This window comes from Malaclemys terrapin, chromosome 14 (assembly GCF_027887155.1).
Source record: "Malaclemys terrapin pileata isolate rMalTer1 chromosome 14, rMalTer1.hap1, whole genome shotgun sequence".
NCBI lineage: Eukaryota > Metazoa > Chordata > Testudines > Emydidae > Malaclemys > Malaclemys terrapin.
The window spans coordinates 35,813,994-35,834,064 of NC_071518.1; the positions used below are offsets into that span (position 1 = coordinate 35,813,994).

The following is a 20,071-nucleotide window of genomic DNA, read 5'->3' on the forward strand; positions in this document are numbered from 1 at the left end:
TTTGTCAAGCCGGGCCTTAAAAACCTCCACCTCCCTAGGTAACGCATTCCAGTGTTTCACCACCCTCCTAGTGAAATAGTTTTTCCTGATATCCAACCTGGACCTCCCCCACTGCAACTTGAGACCATTGCTCCTTGTTCTGTCATCTGCCACCACTGAGAACAGCTGAGCTCCATCCTCTTTGGAACCCCCCTTCAGGTAGTTGAAGGCTGCTATCAAATCCCCCCTCATTCTTCTCTTCTGGAGACTAAACAATCCCAGTTCTCTCAGCCTCTCCTCATAAGTCATGTGCTCCAGACCCCTAATCATTTTTGTTGCCCTCCGCTGGACTCTTTCCAATTTTTCCACATCCTTCTTGTAGTGTGGGGACCAAAACTGGACACAGTATTCCAGATGAGGCCTCACCAATGTCGAATAAAGGGGAACGATCACGTTCCTCGATCTGCTGGCAATGCCCCTATTTATACAGCCCAAAATGCCGTTAGCCTTCTTGGCAACAAGAGCACACTGTTGACTCATATCCAGCTTCTCGTCCACTGTGACCCCTAGGTCCTTTTCAGCAGAACTGCTACCTAGCCATTCGGTTCCTAGTCTGTAGCAGTGCATGGGATTCTTCCGTCCTAAGTGCAGGACTCTGCACTTGTCCTTGTTGAACCTCATCAGGTTTTTTTCTGCCCAATCCTCTAATTTGTCTAGGTCCCTCTGTATCCGATCCCTACCCTCTAGTGTATCTACCACGCCTCCTAGTTTAGTGTCATCTGCAAACTTGCTGAGAGTGCAGTCCACACCATCCTCCAGATCATTAATAAAGATATTAAACAAAACCGGCCCCAGGACTGACCCTTGGGGCACTCCACTTGAAACCGGCTGCCAACTAGACATGGAGCCATTGATCACTACCCGTTGAGCCCGACGATCTAGCCAGCTTTCTATCCACCTTACAGTCCATTCATCCAGCCCATACTTCTTTAACTTGGTGGCAAGAATACTGTGGGAGACAGTATCAAAAGCTTTGCTAAAGTCAAGAAATAACACATCCACTGCTTTCCCCTCATCCACAGAGCCAGTTATCTCATCATAGAAGGCAATTAGGTTAGTCAGGCACGACTTCCCCTTCGTGAATCCATGCTGACTGTTCCTGATCACTTTCCTCTCCTCTAAATGTTTCATAATTGATTCCTTGAGGACCTGCTCCATGATTTTTCCAGGGACTGAGGTGAGGCTGACTGGCCTGTAGTTCCCCGGATCCTCCTTCTTCCCTTTTTTAAAGATGGGCACTACATTAGCCTTTTTCCAGTCATCTGGGACCTCCCCCGATCGCCATGAGTTTTCAAAAATAATGGCTAATGGCTCTGCAATCTCACCCGCCAACTCCTTTAGCACCCTCGGATGCAGCGCATCCGGCCCCATGGACTTGTGCACGTCCAGTTTTTCTAAATAGTCCCGAACCACTTCTTTCTCCACAGAGGGTTGGCCACCTTCTCCCCATGCTGTACTGCCCAGTGCAGCAATCTGGGAGCTGACCTTGTGCGTGAAGACAGAGGCAAAAAAATCATTGAGTACATTAGCTTTTTCCACATCCTCGGTCACTAGGTTGCCTCCCTCATTCAGTAAGGGGCCCACACTTTCCTTGATTTTCTTCTTGTTGCTAACATACCTGAAGAAACCCTTCTTGTTACTCTTAACATCTCTTGCTAACTGCAACTCCAAGTGTGATTTGGCCTTCCTGATTTCACTCCTGCACGCCTGAGCAATATTTTTATACTCCTTTCCATTCATCTAAATATATATATATATATATATATATATATATATATATATATATATATATGTGTGTGTGTGTTAGCTAATTTGAGGGGGAGAAAAGTGCTTTTTACATGTTATGCAAATGACATTAGCATTACTAGGGCTTCAGGTTTGCCATGGTGGTGAAAAAAGTCACAGATACGGTGATGTCTCTGTTTGACCATAACTTCTGCATGGGAATACTCTGTGTGGGGTCGTCCCACTGGCCCTGTGTGGAGGGGTGTCGAAGATGGAGCTCACCCCGCACTCACACCACAGAGTCGGCTCCTGTGTCCCGTTGGGCCTACCTCCCCACTCTGAGTGTTGCAAGTTGGTGTATGGGGTCACAGTGCCGCACAGGTTTGGCCCTGCCCACCCCTCTGTCACAACTGCTGGGAGAGGTGGAAGGCGCCTGGGCTAAATCTGAGTGAGTGGCACTGCGGCCTGGCGCACTCCCTCAAATTTGGCCTCGCTGCCCCTCCATCATGATGGAAGGGTGGCTGGGGCAAACCTGAGCAGCATTGTATCCTTGTGCGCCAGGTCACAACACCCGGAATGGGAAGCCAGGCACAGCCCAAGGTGACTGCGAGGGAGGGCTAACTCTCCAGTGCCCCCCCTCCCCTCCTTGGGCCCTTAGCAGGCCAGGATTAGGGCTTCAGAGTCAAGGTGAAGGGTGCTGCTGCGGGTGGTCAGTGTCCCCTCGGTGTGGCGAGGAGGCGGCAGTGGCCATGGTGGAGGAGGGCAATACTGAAGTGCTAGGATTTTGAAGAGGTATAGTTGAATTTCGTTTGTCAGGGCATTTTTTATCAAAACTCACAGAGCAGTCACTAAACCCGTGACTTTTACTAAAGTTACCCTGATCACTCCATGATTTTTCACCATGACAAATCTGCAGCTCTAATGCCTATCTATCTATCTATCTATCTATCTATCTATCTATCTATCTATCTATCTATCTATCTATCTATCTATCTATTTGCAATCATAAGTGGTAAGTGCAAGGATTGCCTTGCAATGTGTGTTTCCCAATCAGACATTTACATGCATTTCACTCGTCCCTGTGAACCTGTACCCTGCATGTGTTTATCTGTTTCAAAGCTTTCTAACAGGGAAAAGGTTGGAATTTGTAGGTGTTCTGAGGCTTCTTGTATAATCGGCTTCTTTTATTTTATATTTTAGATTGTCCCCTACCACTGAAAACAAGCTTCGCCTCCATTACAGACGAGCTCTGAGGAACAATACCGACCCGTACAAAAGAGCTGTTTATTGTATCATAGGCCGGTGTGACATTGCTGATAACCAGAGTGAAGTTGCTGACAAAACAGAAGATTATCTTTGGCTAAAGGTAAGTGTGATTTCAGTACTAGGATTCAATAGGCCACATCCTCAGCTGGTGTAAATCAGCATTGGCCCATTGACTTCAGCGATCTTCACTGAGGCTCACTAGATGAGGATCTGACCTCCATGTACTTACAGCTGTTGGAAGGTGAGGAAGGGTGGCTCTTCCTCCATTGTTACACAGAGTTATTCTACCTCCCAGTACATTCCAATCTTAGGTCTTTCTGCTGCATTAAAATGACATGGTTTAGGGCAGTTATGGTGGCAAAATGGTGGCAGAAACCTGTCCCAACTCCAGTCTGTCATTTCCTGTGCCACCAGAGCTGACATTAGTGTGAAGGCAGCTTACTTGTCCTCTGTGGGAAGAGAGTGGTTCTCCTCACTCAACAGCAGTTCCCTTCAGTTGATTAAGGAGCATAACTAACTTGTTGCAAAGAGGTCCTTTACAGTTCATCCTTCCTGGATGGATCTTGGCTGAAATGTTGGCCTGGGAGTTGAGAGAAGAAGAAAATGTGAATATCTCTCTACAGTGTTGAGGGTTCCATGGAGGGAATATGGGTAAATACTGGTCATTTGGGTATTTTCTCCTCCTATATGGAAGCCAAGGAATTAGAATAGCGAGTTTGCCGTGTAAATGCAAAAGATTGTCATGGTTATCGGTGGCTTGTGCCCCATGGATTTCATTTGATTGCATGCACAACTGTGAAGAAATCCTAAGGTGTGTTGAGATGGAATTCTGCTATTCTTCTTTCTCATATCTTCATGCTCCAGCAATTGATTTAACTTAGGTTTCTGACCATTGGTTAGCTCCCGGAAGAGCACTTCTCAATTGCCTCCATCATGCAGGAGAAAGTTACTTAAAGGTCCCTGTTTCTCCTTTTTTGTGTTTAGCTGAACCAGGTGTGTTTTGATGATGATGGTACCAGCTCCCCACAGGACAGGTTAACGTTATCGCAATTCCAGAAACAACTGCTTGAAGACTATGGTAAGGGAGCTTTTGTGGGACTGACTCTTCTGCTGGGGTTCAGCCTCTGCTTAAAGCACTTTCTACTTCTTATGTAAACTCTAAAATCCAGTTAGACACTTCAGCTTACTTCTGAGTCTCTGAGAGCCCTCAAATACAGCTACTCCCTGAGAGGAAGAGCAGATTTCATAAGAACTGCTGAATGGTTCATATGCCTTTTCAACCGTCCAGGTAATTAACACCCATACGCTGTCCAGAGCCGGAGTCCCTTGTGTTGTGTCATTCCTAATTACAGATCATTTTCTCTCTTCCTGGATCTGCTAAACTCTTCTAGTAGAGCTGCCAGTTGCTGGAATCAAAGGAAGAAAATGGAGTCTCTCTCGGTCGCAGGAATGTCTTTCTTTCCAACATCTGTCTGAACACTTGAACCCCTGAGTTACTGCCCGTAGGTTACCATACCAAGTTACTCACTGAAGCCTCAAACTAGTGAATATGGCAGGAGCTTGGCTGTATAAATCGTGGCCATTTCCACTTTGGAAGGTTTTGGGAGTGGGCGAGCGATGAGGTGAGAGTGTCCAGTTCCTCCCCCAGATGCCTGTATTCAAAATTCATCTGGTCATTCTGACTGCTGAAAAAATATAGGGCTTGATTCTCCACTGCCCTGCACATGTGTCATTACACCCTTGTACAGGGAGTGCAGAGAGAGTGTAAACCACTACCAGTGCTGCGAGTGGGTGGAGAATTCTGATATGATGGTGTTTTGCACTTGCTTTGCACAGGGGTAAATGTTGACACAAGGTTCAGGACAGTGGAGAATCTGTCCCCATCGAGGCATCTTTGTCAGGAGGGAGAAGAGGGACTCCTTTCAGGATGAGTAACTGCCTTCCCTTCTGCCGAACACATCGTTCTGCTGCAACCTTTCATGATATACGTGCAATGGGGCAATTACAGATAAGCCAGAGATGTACGATTAGATATTCTGTTTTGTCTTTTGTGTTTATTTCCACGTGGAGTGAGTAAACAATGGTGATGTACTGTGACAGGAAGCACCTACTGTCACAGATCTCAGGTGCAAAATCCTCTTCACTCACACGGGTATGTTTCTTTCCTCAGGCGAATCACATTTTGCAGTGAATCAGCAGCCTCTTCTCTACTTCCAAGTATTGTTCTTGACAGCACAGTTTGAAGCTGCAATTGCTTTTCTCTTCCGGATGGAGCGCTTGCGTTGTCATGCTGTTCACATTGCTTTGGTCCTCTTTGAGTTAAAGCTGCTCCTGAAATCTTCTGGGCAGAGCGCACAGCTGTGTAAGTCCTGCATGCTTCCCGCTACCATTAAGCCCTGGCCTTTAACGCTGGAGAGACTGCAGGTGGACATATCCATCCTAAGCCGTTATTTGAACCAGCAGTGAAGCATGCCAGCATTCCCTAAGGGTTAACTGTGGGGGTCTGTTTAGATATTTAGCAAGTGAGTGAATGTCTTGGATGAAACACTGCTTTGATCTTTAGGTTAATGTATGACGGTGCCAAAATGTCTGATGCTAAGCAATCTTGTTTTGGTCCATGTTATTTCCAATATCCCAGTAAGCCATGAAGCCGGCGACCCTCCCGGCATGAGGCGCCTTAATTTCGTTCGCCTTTTGATGCTCTACACCCGTAAATTTGAGTCAACGGACCCAAGGGAAGCACTGCAGTATTTTTACTTTCTCAGGTAGGACCCTGCATCTAAAGTTCAGCAGCATAGTTATATTACTTCAGTAATAACCATAGAAGGTCTATGAAACACACAGATTTTTTTTCTTTTGTTTTGTTTGTATTTTGCAGGAATGAGAAGGATAGCCAAGGAGAGAACATGTTCTTGCGTTGTGTTAGTGAGCTAGTAATCGAGAGCAGAGAGGTATGTTTGGGTAACCGTTTTCTCCCTTCTTCACTTAAAGTGAAATTCACCCCTTTATAGAAGGCCAAGTCAAGGCCTTGTGCACTACTTACGCCAAATGGGCGTGAGACAGCTAATTTCTCTCATGGTCTGTTTCTCTCCCATTAAATGCGTGCATCAATGGAGAACAGATCCATATATCAGGCCGTATGACCATATGTTTGGTGTTAGTTTAATACAGCACCAGAGTTGTTTGCATTTTTATGTATTTTAAATAAAAATCTTGGCTTCACTGAGTGCTCTGTTTGTGGTATACTCAGGACTGAAACTTTAGGCTACTACCAAGTGTGTTGCAGTAGGTATGCAGTTAATTTCCTTTCTTTCTTATTTTTTTGTGTGTGCCTGTAGTTCGATATGATTCTGGGGAAGCTGGAGAATGATGGCAGTAGGAAGGTGAGTTGATAGCGTTTTGTATAGATACAATACAATATGTATCTCATTCTCTGGGCATGGGTGGGGATGTGCGCGTGCACACAAGATGATTTTCCAGTTATTCTCGAGCCTATTTCTGGCTTTCCTGCATTTTTTTTCACAGCTAATCTAATACCGTAGTTGCATGCAGACTATTGCTGCAAGCACAAAGTCATTTTGCAAAATGATCAGTGAGCTGCGTAAATGTGAAGGGGTGATGGTTGGCAAGGAGGAAGGCAAATTACAAGGGGTCTAGAATGAAAAGAGGATATAGTTAAAGTACATATCTAAAGAGACAAGGCATAGGGTGAAATTCTGGCTCTCTTGAATTCGATGGCAAAATTCTCAACTGACTTCAGTGAGGCCAGGATTTCATCTGTTCTATAATCAAGAGCCAAGATTTTGGCATTGGATTTAGGTTTTGGGTTAAAGAAGGCTTACATAATAAACAAGAGGCTGCACCCATAAATGGCCTGTGAATTTTTTTTTCCCGTTGTTAATGTGGACTATATATACTCATTCACTTCATATCTGGGTCATTTTGAATAAATTAGAAACAGCTGATATCTCAGTGCTCACCCCCCAGTTGGAGAGCTCTTCTTTTACAAGAGCTCTTTCTATTTTTAATGTGGCCTTCTTATTTGTTCCCATGGAATTGTGCAGTCCATTCTAACCACAATCTGACATTGCCTTGACAGAATATTCCAGGAATTTAAATACTATCTGATTTCAAATGCTTTCCCCCCTCTTTCTCCCCATTTGTCTTGTCTCATCAGCCAGGAGTGATAGACAAGTTTACTAGTGACACAAAACCTATTATTAACAAAGTTGCTTCAGCGGCAGAAAATAAAGGATTATTTGAAGAAGCTGCAAAACTTTACGACCTTGCAAAGGTAAATGTGTTCTCATAGCTGCCATCCATATCTACCTATTTCATCTTATTTTAAAATACATCAACGTTGATTTGAAGGTTATTTTAATCTCAGAACGTGAACTGTCTTGACAATATTAAGCCCAAATCTTGCTCATCTCATTCTATAGCTGTTCCATTGGCTTTACTGAGGTGACTGATGAGTAAAGCAAAGAGGACTTGGATCTTAACATCCAACCCATACTGGGATTTAGCTATATGGTCCTTAAGCAGTCTAAGTTCCTGATCAATATACAATCCACATTTCAAATAATTGTTTCCAAGAGTAAGATTGTTCTGGCCAACAAAGCAATTTACCCAGTTCTTCATATTTAATTGAAATAGCATTTGGAAGCAAGGCTAAAACAATAGGGTCTTTATTGCTGTAGGTACACTTATTTTGCTATTGAAATATATCCGAAGTCAAAGAGAATGGTGTGGTAGCCAGCTGTTTAATAGGGAATGGAATGCCATGTGATTTTCCAATTTTCTGATCTAACAGATGGCTAGCTAACTGGGCACTCAATTATTACCTATCTCTGCTCTCAATGGGGAGACACTCAGCACCCCCAGGATCAGGTGCAATAGCCAGGCTCTGTAACATTGCTTTTTCTTTCATGTATTTTTATTATTCAACAGAATCCAGATAAGGTATTAGAACTGATGAATAAATTACTCAGTCCCGTGGTTCCACAGATCAGCACCCCCCAGTCTAACAAAGAGAGGCTGAAGAATATGGCACATTCCATTGCAGAGAGGTAAGACTGGAAGTTGGATCTCTGAGACTGTGAAGTGACTAGAGTGCACCTGACCATTCCAGTTCAGGTTCCTACACCTCTGACAGTCAGTACACTGAGGGTTTTCTTGACCTTGTCATGCTGGCTTGCGCAGTGTCCTTATTGATGTTTTCAACGGAGAAGGGGCAGAACTTGCCCTGCCCTGCTTTTAATTACTGTATATTACACACGTAGAAAATGTAATCTCGTGTTCCTGGTCAGATGAATTTGACAGAAGCAAGATCTATTACCCTTGGTCAAATCAGAAAAGGAGACCTGCAATATTACTGGAAACGAAGGAGGGTGGTGGGGAGAGAGATATAATCTAGACAGCAATAAATATAATTAGTTGTACATTTTAGAAAGAGAATTTTTAATGAAATTTCCCTAGGCAAATTAGTTAGTAGTGATTGTTTGTTAGCAACCCACTAACTTAAAGTTGAATTAAGAATAAGCTTTAATGACTGGGGCTGTTCTGAGAGAATTGGAGACCAGAGGGAAGTGTTGGAGGTTAGCATCCTGAAAACTTTGTTTTCCAAGAACCAGGTTTGTTTCATTGCTGTTTTCATAAAATAGCATTTGGACTAAAAAGGCAACAGATTTAAACTCAAAACGGATAAGAACGTATTACAGAAGATGAAGTGAACCAGTGGGGCTTGCTGCCACGAGATGTTATTGAGATAAAGAGCATTATAGGAATCAGAAAAGAAAGATGTTTATATGAACAGTAAGATTGTCATTTGCTGTTACAATACACTAATTGGGATAAACATTTATAAGGGACTTCAGCCTTCATGCACCACCAACTTTCTGGGGTTCGGAGTAAACTGCTCTCATGGGCATGTTGTTGCAAAATAGTCCCATTTTTACATCTTCCTTTGAAACATCTGATAGGGGCTGTTGTCAGAAACAGGATATTATACGTCATGCTTCTGATGAAGTATTGGAATTCCTGTGTTTCAATAAAGGAAAATCCTGGTACTTTTAGAAAACTTCTTAATTCTTACCATAGTACCTTCTGATGTGCAAAAAATAAATAAAATAAACTAAGCAAATTTCCAAGCATTTCTGTCTTTTAAAATGAGAAAACATATAAATGATGTGTTGCGTTTTAGCCTGATACCTTTGACTTTCTTTACTGAAAAGTGACATTTTCAAGTCACTATTTCAATCTATCCTATCTCCTGAGAGTGAGGGTTAAAACAAGAGTGAAAATTAGAACTATATTGACTTAATATGATCTATCACTCAGCAGCCGTCAAGGAAAATGAAGCCTATGGTTAGAATTTATGATCTAACAGTCTACAGTATCACTTTAATAGCCAGTTTCAGTCTCTGAGGGAGATTTTTAAACATGACTTTTTCTATAGTACTGCTTTATAGCCACACCATCATTGGCTAGATCAGCCACTTCTGCTTTTTCTCCCCACCTTGTGCTTCCTAATGTTCAGGACAGTTGACTAGGCCATGGGTTTCTGTTTCCCATTTAATTATTGTATAGGGCTTTTCTTCAGCTTATGTATTGTGGACAATGTTTTAGTGACACAAGCAGCACTTGGGCCAGTGATCACGTTCTTGCATCATTTCACGGGAACAGAGGACATGCCATATACAGAATAGACCAAATGTCCATCTAGTTTGGTATTCTGTCCCAAAGAATGGCTAATGCAAGATGCATCAGAGGACGGATGGTTCAAAGTCTATATAATGCACTTGACCAACTGCACTGTACTACTGGAGTGGGGAAGAGAGCCAGACCCTGTTGGCAATCTGTTTAGAATGTAAAGAATGAGGATTGGTAGCCTTTGTATTTCTGTTCTAGGTAGTATAGCTAGAAATAATATTCGTAAGTGTCTAACCCTTTTTAAAGTCTTACTAAGGTATTTGCCTGAATATCCCAAGGCAGCAAGTTTCACAGGTAACTATGCTGTATAAACAGTATTTTAAAGATGCTTATACAACACCTGCCCTTCAGATAAATAGGATTCCAGTTTCCATGGCCAGCTGTCACTTGCATATGGAAACATTAGCAATGTAGATGTAAATACACATTTTATTTGTGAGTAAGAATTAGGAGTGAGAGAAATAATTAAAGTGAGCCAAAGAGAAAGCCGCCAGAAACTCTGTTCTGGTTAAGAGAAATGAAAGCTGTCTTTTTGTTGGTAGATGCTGTTGTCTTTTTGCTTCAAGCCTGAACTTCCAAGGAATTGCAAGTTAGGGACTCATGTCTATAAGTGGATGCCGTTTTGCACAGTACAATTGTAAACACTTTTTTTTTTTTTTTCCCCCCCAGGTATAAAGCTCAAGGGATAAGTACAAAGAAATCCATTGACTCCACATTCTACCTTCTGTTAGACTTGATCACATTTTTTGATGAATATCATGCCGGTCACATTGACAGGGCCTTTGATGTAAGTTCCATTTGAAGCACAGACTTACCGATGCCCTTGTAAACCCAAAGCATTTCATGTAACACCACTTAAAACAATACAAAAGTGTCATGGGATCTTACATTGAATGAGTTAAAAGGTGCAGTGATGATACAGGAATTTAAAAAGTGTATTTCTTTCCTGTAATCTGATCATCAGGAAGATTTTTTTTCTGGAGACAGTTTGTAGCCCCGGAACAAAACGTTCATGCTACATCAATGAATGGGTAAGCGGTAAAATGCTGTCTAATAGAGTAATCGGGTACAATTCAGTTACTTAATCGAGTTCTTTGCAAACATTTCAAAATTACAAACCTGTTACTTAGCTTACTCTTATTCCTGCTCTCCTCCTTTTTGTAGATTATTGAACATCTAAAGCTTGTGCCCCTGAGCCAAGACTGTGTGGAAGAGAGGGTGGCTGCCTTCAGAAATTTCAGCGATGAAGTAAGCAACGCCGTATGCCTTCAACCTTTTGCTATTTCTGTCTTGCCAGAGAAGTGGTAGAGCCCTGTAGTTTTGCCGTTTTATAGTTTGTAATTGGAAATATTATTGATCAGGTCCAGATTAATTCTATATTCTAGTCTTTGAGCACGATGTTTTCCATTACACCACTAGGGCTCCTCCGTGCAACATTAGGATCAGGCACTAGAAAGCTCAGAACTTGGTATCCATTTTGTGGAACAGGATCTGTCTGGAATCTTCCACACCATGTTTTGTGAGTTCTAACACCAAGTTCAGAAAATGTATTTGAAAAGTTTCAACGTTTGTATTGAATTGGGCTCTCAATCTTTCAACAGCCACTCAGCATGTGAGGGAGCGTGGGTTTCTTTCCTTCCAAACTAAAGGAAATTATAACTAGTTTGCAGGCTGCAGCAATTACCCTGGGAAATTGTCCATTGAAATTGACATGCCAGGGGCAAAGCCTCCCTAGCACTTACTTTTGAACCTTATATCAAATGTTAGATGTAATCTTAAAATATATTAAAGAGGATTTTTAATAGCATAATCGTTTTTTGCTGCTAAGTGAACTTGTAGATGAAAGGCTTGTGAATGAATGAATGACATTTCCCTTCAAGCCTTAGAATTTATTGATTCCTTCCTGACTCATACATATGCTAGATGTTGCCCTAAAGTCACTTCCCTGTAGTCAAACTGCCTTAGATTCTAACAGGTGCAAATACAACCGAAGAGTTTAACATTGTGGGTCTTGACTCTTTGCTTGTAAATTCATCCACCTTCAAAGTACTAGCTGAGGTGGTAAAAGAAGGAGTTTCCTACCATTTTTTTTCCCTATCATGATGGTTAGTGGTAGGATGAAGCGTCTTGAGCAACCTTTACTGTGCTTTCTATCATCTTAGCACAAAAACTAGTATCCAGATGACCACCATGCCCATAGCTAGCACTACGGAATTTTAGGGGAAAAAACCCCTTACTGCTACAGCATAATTGATGATAGCAGCAGTGGGAATTTTCTAACATTCCATAGCAGGTGCATGGCCTATCCGTAAAGCATCCTCCCTGCCTATCCGTTACTAATGAAGAACCACAGCCTTTTGACCAAAGGGTTAGATCACTATTTAAAAGAGAAGAGTGTCTGGAACCATTTGAAAGCAATCTCTTCAGTGTAATACCCAGTTTCTAATACTGCGGAGAATGGATAGCTCAGTGGTTGAGCATTGGCCTGCTAAACCCAGGGTTGTAAGTTCAATCCTTGAGGGGGCCATTTAGGGATCTGGGGTAAAAATCTGTCTGGGGATTCATCCTGCTTTGAGCAGGGGATTGGACTAGACGACCTCCCACGGTCCCTTCAAACCCTGATAGTCTATGAATAGTGGTTGCCTTTGTTGGCCTTTTAAGTCTAGTTCAGCTGATCTCACACCAACATTTTAAGAAGATGTCTTGCTTGATGTTGTCAGCTTGGAAATGAATACAGGAGTAGGAGACTGACTGACTGAATAACAGCCTAATGCTGAGGGGACTGTGCCCATGCTGACATGACAGCATTGCTGTCATCTCTTGACTCTGTTTGGAGCAGTGAATCATACAGTACTAAGAATGAAAAAGGTACTGATTTCAGTTTCACTCTTCATGTCCTAGATTTGTAAATCAAATCTGTGGTGTCTTCATGGAAAACTTGGAAATCTGTCCTGTTTAGAAGCAGTTCTGCTGAGGTCATCAATTTTTTCTTCCCTCCGGTTTCATTTCTTTGGATATTTGCCATAAATCAGCATATTTTATTTCTTCAGAGTCCATATTCTCTGAAGTCACAATCCTCTCTTCATTATGACCCAGTCATCTTCAAATCAAGTTAATTGTGAGGTGGCATTTCTCAACACATCCTCCTGTATAAACAACAGATAGCGCTCCGCTTTCTGACCTCTTCTACTAATAGTAATGACTCCGGGTTGACCTGCTCTTCATTCCCTTGTGTTCTTTTTTCTTCTTTGCATAGATCAGACACAGTTTATCTGAGGTCCTTCTTGCGACCATGAATATTTTGTTCACGCAATACAAGAGGATGAAAGGTACAAGCCCTGCCACTCCTGCGAGACCCCAGCGTGTAATGGAGGATAGAGATTCGGTAAGGTTATAGTCCTTCTCGTCGGTCAGTGATGTTTGCTGAATGCTTTTCTTCAAGATTTTGGGTCTCAAATGTATGTAACAACAAACCTCAGATGGTCACTATCTTAGACTGACTTGTTATTCACTTACAAGACAGCTTGCTTAGGGCATGTCTACACTGCAGTTAACCTGGGCTCTTAGCCGGGTTTTAGCCTGTGACCCACGCACAAAAACCTCTGACCTGGGTTTGGAGGCGCTTTAAGCCTCGGCTACCTGACCTGGCTGGGGACGTGAGTTAGAGCCCAAGCACTGTGTTGACTAAGGCTTGAGCTCGCCCACTTTGTAGTGAGGATGCAGGCTTTAAAAAAAGAGTAAGGACAAAGATTTATGGGGGCTCAACCCTTTAATGTTGGGAAAGAATGTCATTGTAAATCACACTGCGCTGATTTTAAAAAGATAGTTACATCCCTTACCCTCCTCTTATCAAGAAAAAAAGTGTGATAAATTTGCCTATTAATGGGATCTTTATTAGCTATTGTCCCATAACTAATGCACTGAATCCCAGTGATTGATGCAGTGGATTTGACTGTTACACTGTTCACTGTTAAGAACCGGACTCCCTCTCCTCCTGTCATTTAGGTTAGTGCTTTGTCTCTGATGTTGCAAAACAGATTTCTAGATCTTGTTTCCATTTTCACCTGGGTGGGGTGGGGTGAGCGGGTGGGATTTACGGGACCCCACGATCCCAAACTTCCACACCAAGGAAACATGGAAGGACATTAGGAACGTTTAGAAATTACTCAAGGGCAGCGAAATAAGCCTCCAGTATGTGTCACTGCAGGAACAGACTTTAAACCGAACTAGAGAGTTTTCAGTATTACTGGTTGTGACTGGAACCAAACCTGAAGTCTTTACTCAAGTAAATCTCCCATGGATAGGCCTGAGTAAGGAGTAGAGGAACTCGGCCTTTAATTTAACTGGTTGGGGGGAAAATAAATTCTCCTTTTAGAGTTAACTCGGGTCATAGCCAGCTTTATTTCATGTGTTTATCACATACTAGGCAAATACTATAACTTGCACATTTCAGTATTCGAGAGAACCTCTTCCACAATAGATACATTTAAAAGAGAGTGAAGTTTACATTTTTTAAAAATCAAGGTGATAAAGTACCTTTTTGCTTTGATGTACAGCCTATACTTGTATAGGTTATTTAACTACAAAACCCTGCCTTGCAATAACAGTTGTAGCCTAGACTAGCAGAAGCAAGGAAGGACTTTTAGCAGTTGGGCTGTCACCTCACTTTTAACTTACTCTTATGTGAAGCCATCTCAGAATAATGCAAGATAATACCTATGATATGTGCTCCCAGAACTGCCGTAAGGGTGGAGGAGTGGCAGCCTTAGCTCCAAAGTCCCTTGCTTTTAAGTGAAGCCCTCTCCTTCGACTGTGTGGGTGTTGTTCATGTTTCACAGTGTTGTGCCATATTGTGTAGGTTCTGTTTTCTGCCATCTCCACTGAGGTATAACTCCAGCAAGTCCCATTGCAGTGTGCATGGTTCTCCAGGGATAATAAAGCTGATCATTGACAGGATTAGCTGCTAGCTAGCAGGACTTTGCATAGAAGGAAACCAGTGTGTTTTCCAGAGCCATTTATAATGTCAGCGTCTTTGCTGTGAAGGTGTCTAGTGAGCAGCCTGTGCATTCCTATGCTGTTGCAGTTGTGGACAGCTGCTGATTATTTTCCTTGTTTAAAAATCCTTTTAACTTCTATATTTCAGGCAGGAAAGCTTGTTACCTGGCTTTCTAGCCTCGTGATGGCATCTTAGATATTTGATGGTGATCAAAGGCACAACTGGATTTCTATTTCAGTACCATCCCATTTCTGTGCAACAGGAGCCTACTCTTAGGCATTGCAGTGGGCGGTGTGGCTGCTGTGCCCTGTTCAGTGGAGTCACTTGTGGGAGAAGAGGACAGTAGTGCTGATCATAACTCCACAGGAATGACCTGCAACTGTCTCCTGGAGCCTTTTAGCTTCTTCGGTGGCAGGGGACCCCTCCTCTCTTCAGGAGAACTAATAGGAAATGTCACAAGTAGCACTTCTTGCAGTTTCCAGTCCACATGCAGGTTATTCCTTCTCAGGGGAGAATGGGACCCTGAGTTAGAAGAACATAATTCTCTTAATTGCCACTTAAATGTGCCCAGTGGTGCCACTAGGGTGACCATCTTGAGCCATATTCCAGTGAAATCAGGGGGAGTTGTATATGATCCATGTAGAGCACACAGCAATGGGGTGTATAAGAATATCACCAGTGGTGGTACACATGCACTGTTTTGCTTTTTCAATCTTCCTGCTTCCATTAAAATAATAATCATCATCTCTAGCTTTCCCAGTGCCAGTTGAAAGCCACGCTACCTCTTAAAATATTTTTTAAATAACCGGGTTTTTAAGTAGAGCAATTTTTAGGAATTTATTTAATGATGAAATTAATTGGCGACATGGATTAAGAAACAAAATCCTATCCAGCCAGACCTGGTCTGTTTACCAAGTTTCAGTCCAATACAGATTACAGCAAGCCAAATTACGATCTGGGAAAACATGGTTTTAATGGCAGCGGCAGCTAAAACCTAATTAACACGTCACTGCCATGTAATACACTCGCCCAGTGATTTGCTATTAACTCCTTGGGACAGCTGAAGGGCATTCTCCTGGCAGAGGAAATATGAAGTGAAAAAGCCACAGGGCTCTTTTTATTTGCAGTTTTATTTCAAAGCACAAGTGAAAGTTGTGTTTCGTTGATTTCTTCCTGAATGATCATTAAGTAATTACAACCAATGGAACACCAACATCTCTAGGCTTCTTTTAACCTTCTCTGAAAACCGCCACCCCTTACTGCTGGGGATCAGAATGGCTTTTTAAAACTATGTTGGCTCCCGTATCATCACCAGTGAAAAGATAAGGGGGACAGTAAATGCACTGACTTTAAAGAGGTCACTGTTTATTCCCTGCTCCTCAGCCTTAGTATTCATCATCATCATCATCATCATGTCTTGCCTTTTTGTAAAGCGCTTTCATCTCAAAGAATCGCACCGCAAACGTGTGATTTGCAGACGTAACCGATTCAGTTCTACTCGGCGGTCACTTCGCCCACCACTGAAATGCAGCCCACCTGCACAGCCACCGTACACAACAGCTTAGGGAGAGCGCAAGCGGAAAATGGTGGTGGTGAGAGAAAGTGCAGGGGTGACTCAGAGTCTGTGTACAGAAAGTTGTCCCCGGATTTGGGATTTGGCTAGGTTACTAGATTTAATATCCCATAGCTCATTTTCTAATTTTCCTGCTGTTGCAGGGGCCTCAGGCATTGGTAGCAACTTGCTTCCTCCTGTTCTCTGCCTGAGGACTGAAATGCCTTAGGGTATGTCTGCCCTGCAATGTAAACCCAGGGTTAGTGTGACTCATAGACTTTAAGGTCAGAAGGGACCATTATGATCATCTAGTCTGACCTCCTGCACAACGCAGGCCACAGAATCTCATCCACCCACTCCTGTAACAAACCCCTAACCTATGTTTGAGTTATTGAAGTCCTCAAATCGTGGTTTCGAGTCAGCTGACCCACATTAGGGAACCCTGGGCTTGAGCATCTACATTGTATTTTAACCCTGTGTTAAGAATTTTCTGACCCATGCTTGAACCTAGGGCTCTGGTGTCCACAATGCAGTGCATAGACCCAAGTCAAAGTAACTCTGTCCCAAAGTCTCTAGTGCTCCCTCTGCCCCCCAAAGTATGGTTGGTCTAGCCCTAGGACTGTGCTGCACGTTATCCGGAAGCAGCTGGCTTTGCAACAGGCTTGATGGGTTCGTTCTCCGTTGCAAACCCAGGAAGCTCTCTGATCGCGTGCTTGCAAATCGGTGATCAGAACACAATGGGTTAACGCTGACCTGAGCTGCTGTCGTGGCTTCCATTTTCAGCAGAGAGCATTGCAGGTTGTTGGGATAGAGCGGGCTAAGGAAGTTGTCCCATGGAATTGTGGGATATTTCCTGCTCACTCCTGGGACCTGAGTCAAGTGGGGTTGTGTCTATGCTGCAAAGCAATAGAGCTCAGACCCGGGTCCCAGCTTAACTCGAGCTTGGACCCTCCAGCCCTCTAGAGTCTTGGGACCTGGGTCCAAGCCCTGTGTAGACACAAGGGAGTTAGGCTTGAGCCTGGGCTCCAGCATGGACTTACGTTTCAATGTAGACATACCCTCAGTGAGACCCAGGTTATTGGACCCAACACAGGACTAACTGGGTGAAATTTAATGGCCTCTAATATACAGGAGGTCAGGCTAGATGATCTGATGGTCCCTTCTGGCCTTGAACTCTGTGAAATATATTAAATAACCTACTGCCTCATCAATTGCAATGGGATCTGAGTGACTGCCGATCGTCAGAACCTTGGCCTTGCATCTCCCTTGAGAGGTCGCCTCCAGCCGTGTATTGCTGCTGTACTGACTCGGAGGGAAGAGTGCCCCCTGCTGAATCGCTGGCAGCACGTAGGTGTTCTTGGAGGTCTCTCATCCAAATCCTTATCCAGCCCAACCTTGCTGAACTCGTGAGGGATGACCAACAGGATTGCAGCACCAGATCAAAATGTGGTGCTGTATTACAGCTGTGCCGTCTGGTTTTGTGTAGTGCCAGCCCTTTAGAAAACAGCTGAAGGGGTTGATACACGTGCTATTGATATATCACAAGTGGAATAAAATGACGTTTGAGCTCAGTATTAAATGAAAATTGTTTAGTATTTTCCTATATTATTAATCCAATTTTTCTTAAATTTGAGACACTAGATTTATGCATTAGCCAAATGTGGATGCCCTTATTAAATTATATACAACCAGGTTCTGTTTCCATTGGCCAAATAATCTGTTTAATATTGTACTGAAAAGGGATGGTCTTGTCCAGACCGGGTGCAGGGGTGCCGTTGTTACGGACTCCAGCTACAATAGGGTTCAATAACTGCGGTTTGTAAATCCCCTGTACCCTGATTCATCCTGCCCTTGATTGACCATTGATATGCCCACAACAGTCACGGTTGCTTCAACTTCCCAATTCATCCAGCAGACTGAAGAATGATCTTGAGTCCCATTATGTCTCTAAACACAGACTTTTCAGTATAACAATTTAAGGATACTTCATGTTTAGGAGGAAAACCTTACTGTAGGCTAACAAAAGCCTCAGTTTTCAGCCTCTGATTTATTATGCACAGAATGTGGCTAACCTAACCATGTAACCCGGAAACATTCTCAAGGTATCCGAGTTGGGTTTTATGTATTTAACTTTTCAATTCAGGAAATGTAAAAAAAAATAGTTTTAGATTCTGCAGCTGCAACATGGCCACCTTCGTGCACATGTCGTATTTTCTGTTGCAGTATAGGGTGTTAACATTAATTTAATACCTTTCTAGGCCTGATTCTCAGTTACATTCACTGCTGTGGCAGAGCAAAGGCACCTTAAAAGGGGTATAACCCACTCTGCCAGTGTGGTGTAAGGGCCTTAGTGTAATCGAGAATGAAGACCTAAATGTTTGTGTAATGTGGCTGATTTCCTGGATCAATACGTTTGTATTTCCTCTCATTTGTGCTTTAAAGTGTCAATTGTCACATTGCATTGATGTGATTTATTTATTTATTTATTTTTAATTTGCATTTCTTAGTCTTATTTTAAAATAGAGAAGAATTTTGATACAGTGATGGAAATCAGTGAGATTGTTCTTGCAGCAGGGTAATACTCTGTTGCTGAAAAAGCCTTTTTGAGGGAAACTTTACATCAATAGGATTTTTAAACGAATGGGTGACTCAACATACTTTTGACATTCACAAATGAAAATAATTGGATTTCCTTGCTAACTGTGGAGAAGCATTGTCAGAAGAGTAACAGTGTGAAAGACAGATTATCTGTGCCTGTTTGATTTGGGAGTGTTTCAGAAATGAATCTGTAACTGAACCACTGTTCAGAGCTGAGTGGTGTTTCGATGGACCTAATTTAAAGTAACTGGTACTTTATATTTTTATTTCTTAGCAACTCCGGTCCCAAGCTCGTGCACTGATAACGTTTGCTGGAATGATCCCCTACAGAACGTCAGGAGACACGAATGCAAGACTGGTGCAGATGGAGGTCCTTATGAATTAGCACAGATGCTTTCAGTTAGAACTGTAGCATCATCCCCTTCCTGTCATTAGTTCTTTAAAAGGATGGGCCCAATATCATTTTGTATCCTGTATTTTTGTCGATGAAAATAAATTTCTTTGGTTTATATTTGTTTTTGACATCTTTTTATTTTCACTGATTTGTATTTTTTATTCATTTTTTTTATTTAAATTGCTTTATAGAAAAACATGCTTTAAGTAAATGGGCCATACAGAGAGAGATGTGGTAGCTTTTATTTTTAACGAGGTCAATAAACTACTGTATAGTACAATCAGGAAGTGACAGAGGAAGTTTTTAATGGCAATGCAGTTTTCTCTGAATTGAGCATTTAACCACACAGCTTGGAAATCTTAACCTTTTGGGGTTTCTTTGAAAAATGAAGGTAATTTAAAAGTTGAAAATATGTGTATGTACTTTGCATTACATAAGAGATGCTGTACATAGCATACATTGTTCTCTCGTGAATAACTATATACCTTTGTATGCTGCAGTTCAGTTTGCAGTTTACATAGAACAGGTAGGCTTGGCCGAACTAGATTTTTATTTTTTATCGTTTTGATTAATAATATCAATGTTTATTTTTTGTATTTTTAATTTTTATCAATTTAAATGTTCACAGTTGCAGGACATTGAGTTTTAAGCACATTTGTCAATTTCTACCTATTTTGAATTTTCACAGTTGCAGGAAATTGGGGGCGGGGGAGGTCAGACAATAATTATTTAATGACCTCAGATACCTCGATTTTAAAAAATCAAAGCTTTCTAACACAAATTGTCAACA

At 42.3% G+C, this 20,071-nt stretch overlaps 1 protein-coding gene across 3 annotated transcripts in view; it reads left to right on the top strand.

The window, feature by feature from the left end:
- The window catches only part of NUP93 (nucleoporin 93), a 130,591-nt gene extending 111,195 nt beyond the window's left edge, over positions 1-19,396 (top strand). For 2 of the 3 annotated variants that reach the window (XM_054049223.1, XM_054049222.1), the window contains exons 11-22: positions 2,965-3,130; positions 4,015-4,108; positions 5,201-5,392; positions 5,669-5,795; positions 5,909-5,981; positions 6,369-6,413; positions 7,208-7,324; positions 7,981-8,099; positions 10,411-10,528; positions 10,906-10,989; positions 12,998-13,126; positions 19,162-19,396. In XM_054049223.1, the coding sequence (XP_053905198.1) occupies positions 2,965-3,130; positions 4,015-4,108; positions 5,201-5,392; positions 5,669-5,795; positions 5,909-5,981; positions 6,369-6,413; positions 7,208-7,324; positions 7,981-8,099; positions 10,411-10,528; positions 10,906-10,989; positions 12,998-13,126; positions 19,162-19,272 (1,375 nt within the window). In that variant the 3' untranslated portion in view covers positions 19,273-19,396. Of the gene's footprint in view, positions 1-2,964; positions 3,131-4,014; positions 4,109-5,200; positions 5,393-5,668; positions 5,796-5,908; positions 5,982-6,368; positions 6,414-7,207; positions 7,325-7,980; positions 8,100-10,410; positions 10,529-10,905; positions 10,990-11,160; positions 11,255-12,997; positions 13,127-19,161 lie in introns of those variants that run through there. The other variant, XM_054049224.1, reaches the window with a different exon arrangement.
- The last annotated feature ends 675 nt before the right edge of the window (positions 19,397-20,071 follow it).